This window comes from Physeter macrocephalus, chromosome 3 (genome assembly GCF_002837175.3).
Source record: "Physeter macrocephalus isolate SW-GA chromosome 3, ASM283717v5, whole genome shotgun sequence".
Lineage (NCBI taxonomy): Eukaryota > Metazoa > Chordata > Mammalia > Artiodactyla > Physeteridae > Physeter > Physeter macrocephalus.
In genome coordinates, this window is record NC_041216.1 from 11346502 (window position 1) to 11350279 (window position 3778).

At 52.7% G+C, this 3778-nt stretch overlaps 1 protein-coding gene across 1 annotated transcript; it reads right to left on the bottom strand.

Annotated features, from left to right (window-relative positions):
* Positions 1-411: 411 nt before the first annotated feature.
* Positions 412-1952, bottom strand: LOC102988341 (guanine nucleotide-binding protein G(s) subunit alpha-like). Its single transcript, XM_055082037.1, is given in 2 exon segments — positions 412-829; positions 832-1952. Coding segments are annotated over 2 exon segments (1182 nt in total). The 5' UTR covers positions 1916-1952; the 3' UTR covers positions 412-731.
* Positions 1953-3778: the final 1826 nt, after the last annotated feature.

Genomic DNA, 3778 nt, shown 5'->3' on the forward strand with positions numbered 1-3778 from the left:
CTTCAAATCCCACTTCATCACTTTCTGGCTGTTTGACCCCCGACAAATGACCCAACTTCCTTGTGTATCAGTTAGACACAAGTGTAAATTGGGAATATTGCTATTACCCCACTCATGGGCTTGTTATGGGGATTAAATGAATTATTAGATGTAAAGTATTTAGGACAGTGGCTGGCATGTGTGAGTGCACAGAAACATTAGCTTTTATTATTGTTAGCAATGACGTAGCTTCTTTGACCCCATCCCTAGAACCGATCCCTATTAGCAGTTGGTGGGTGTGGCAGGTGGCTGAGCATCTGTTTAGCCCCTTCCTCTGCTCCAGGGCAGTGGTCCTTAATTTTTTTTTTTTTTTTTTTTTGCTCACATTTAATTTTTATTTTGATTTTTAAATGCTGCACAACACAATATTTATTTCGTTTGTTTCATTTATGTCATTTATTCTTTTATTTCTTTATTTCTGTTTGCTGCTGTTATTTTACTTACTTAAAGAGAGAGGGAACGTTTGTGGCCTTTTTTTCCTTTATCTTTTTCTGTAGGCCGCCTTAAGCTTTCTAAATTTGGAATATTTAAGCAAGGTGAAGGGTAAAGGGGGTCTCACAAAATCACTTGAGGGAAAGGAAAGGTTGCTTTGTTAATCATGCCCTATGGTGGGTGATCAACTGCGTGTACAATTACGTTTCACTTTTAATTAATTGTGCTTAAGGCCTTAATTAAATTTGGAAGTTCCCTTCTTAGAGCAGCTCATACTGATGGAGGTGCGTGCGTTGGATGATGTCACGGCAGTCACTGAACACACGGCGAATGTTCTCTGCGTCCACAGCGCAGGTGAGTGAGGGTAGCGATAGTGGCGCCCGTCTCCACTAGCAGTGCTGATTCTCAGAAATTCATCTCGAATGAAGTACTTGGCCCGGGTCACGCGTGGGTCCTCTCCGGGCTCGGGAGTTGCATCCTCAGGAGTAGCGTAGCGAGCAAATTCTGGAAAGTAGTCCTCAGTCTTCAATTTTCCAGCAAGGACTTTCTCAGCGAGCAGATCTTGCTCGTTGAGGAACAGAATCACAGAGATGGTGCGCAGCCATCTATTGTTCCAGATGCTCTTGAAGAGGTTCAGAGCCTCCTGCAGGCGGTTGGTCTGGTTGTCCTCCCGGATGACCATGCTGTAGCTGCTGCTGGCGACCACGAAGATGATGGCAGTCACATCACTGAAGCACTGGATCCATTTGCGGCGTTCATCACGCTGGCCGCCCACGTCAAAGATGTGGAAGTTGACTTTATCCACCTGCAACTTGGTCTCAAAGATTCCAGAAGTCAGGACGCGGCAGCGCAGCAGGTCCTGGTCGCTGGGCACATAGTCAGCCTGCTTGATGACGTCAATCTTGTCCAGGAAGTACTGGGCGCAGTCGACGAGCTGGTACTCGTTGGAGCGCTCGTAGCAGGCATGCACCCCCTCGTCCTCCCACAGAGCCTTGGCGTGCTCGTAGAATTCGGGAGGGAAATCAAAGTCTGGCACGTTCATCGCGCTCAGAATGTAGTCCACTCTGAACTGGTTCTCGGGGTTGGCCAGCTCCACGGGGGGCACCAGGTTGCTCACGGCGGCCACGATGGTTTCAATGGCCTCTTTCAGGTTGTTTTTGATGTCCTGCACTTTGGTTGCCTTCTCACCGTCGCTGTTGCTCCTTGCAGCCTGCGGGTCCTCTTCGCCGCCCTCTCCATTAAACCCATTAACATGCAGGATCCTCATTTGCTTCACGATGGTGCTTTTACCAGATTCTGCAGCACGCGGCAGCAGCAGGCGGTGCGTGGCCCGGTAGACCTGCTTGTCCCTCTGCGGCTGCTTCTCGATCTTTTTGTTGGCCTCGCGCTGCGCCTTCTCCTCGTTGCGCTGGTCCTCGGTCTTACTGTTTCCGAGGCAGCCCATGGCGGCGGCGGCGGCGGGGCCGGGCGCGGGCGGCCGCACGCGGGCGGAGAGGGCCGGGGCAGCGCCGGGCGGGCGGGCGGGCCGGGCGCGGGCTCGGCTCCTCGGGGAGCAGCGCGCGGGGCGGACTGCGGGCCGCGCGGGGCGGATGGTGTCGGTCTGACCGAGCCGAGCGCGCGGCTCCCGGCCCCTCGAGCCGAAGCCGAGGGGTTCTGATGGCCGCCGCGGACCGAGGCCGACCAGAGCAGGAGCTGCGGGAGCTGCTCAGTGGTCCTTAATTTTGACTGCACTTTAGAGTCACCTGGGGGGACCCTTCAGAACTCCCAGTGCTGGGCAGTAGTACCCTTGAGCAGTTACAGCAGAATCTCTGGGGGTGCAACCCCAGGCCTCAGTGCCCTCCCAGGTCAATGGCAAATGTGCAGCCAAGGTTGAGAGCCAGAGCAGCGGTCCTCACAGTCGACACTGGACCGGCAGTGCCAGCAACACTTGGGAACTCATTAGAATGCAGATTCTCAGACCCCACCCCAGCTCCCCTGGAGAATTAAAACCTCTTGGAAGAGAAGCCCAGCAGCCTGTTTTAAAAAACCCTCCAGAAGATTCAGAGGCAGCTAAAGTATGGCAACCACAGATCTAGAGGCTGAAAAGTACAATATATTATTTTGAAAGTCACTGCTGTAAGCAGCATTCTATTATTCCCAGTCTGGCAGGAATAGGGACCGATTCCCACCCACTGGTAACCACCATACCCTGTGTCATGGACTCCCAGCTGCTTTATATGGGTTCTCATATTTAGACCTCAGAGCAACGCAACACCAATAACCTCTCCTCCATCGTCTGGATGAGGAACTTGAGGCTCATCTCACCTTGAGGAAATCGTGTCCAGGGCCTCACAGCTAGTTAAGGGACGGCGTGAGGACCCCCACAGGGCAGGATTTTTCCGAGTGCTGGCTTCACAAGGAAAGGGCCTGTTCAAGAGCCTGTCATAAGGCACAGAGAAGGCAAAGCTCTTTGAGATCACTGGCCCTCAAAATTATCCCAAGAAATAGCTGAGAGTTGCACATGCAAAGGCTGGAATGCGAGGGTGGTGGTCTCCTGAGAGATGGAGACTGTAAGGTGCCTGGCATGGTCCTAGCACACAGTCGGTGCTCACAACCATCAGGCACCATCACTATGAGTCACACGCTTGTTGGTAAGTATAGATAATAGGGTGCCATTTTATATCTACTATTTGTTGTTATTTATATTTTTATTGTGGTAAAATACACATGCCTTATTATTTTTAATACTAAATGTGCTCGCTCTTGGAAGTTTTCCCATACAACTTCCAAGTATAGACGGTGCTGCTGCCTCGGCTGAAATGCTACCCTAAATGGTAACCCAGTTACCAGCTAGGGCATGTGGAAGAGCCAGTAGGTGTGGAGTGAGGCTGATGGGGGCTCAAATCTCAGCTCTGTCACTTATCTGTGGGGCTGCGGGCAAACGCTTCCTCTCTCTGGACCTCGGTTTTCCCCTCCGTTGAATGGGAAGCACATTACAGAATGTACACTTCTCTACAGACCTGAGGGCTTATTCTTCCTGTCAAAGGGAGCTGGTGGCCCTGCAGACATGAGTAATCAGAGCCTTCCCAGCCTGGCCCAGGCTCCCCACCACTGGACACCTGAGCTGGATTCATTCCCTGCCTTTTTTTTTTTTTTTTTTTTTGTGGTATGCGGGCCTCCCTCTGCTCTGGCCTCGCCCATTGCGGAGCACAGGCTCCGGACGCGCAGGCTCAGCGGCCACGGCTCACGGGCCCAGCCACTCCGCGGCATGTGGGACCCTCCCAGACCGGGGCGCGAACCCAGTTCCCCTGCATCGGCAGGCGGACGC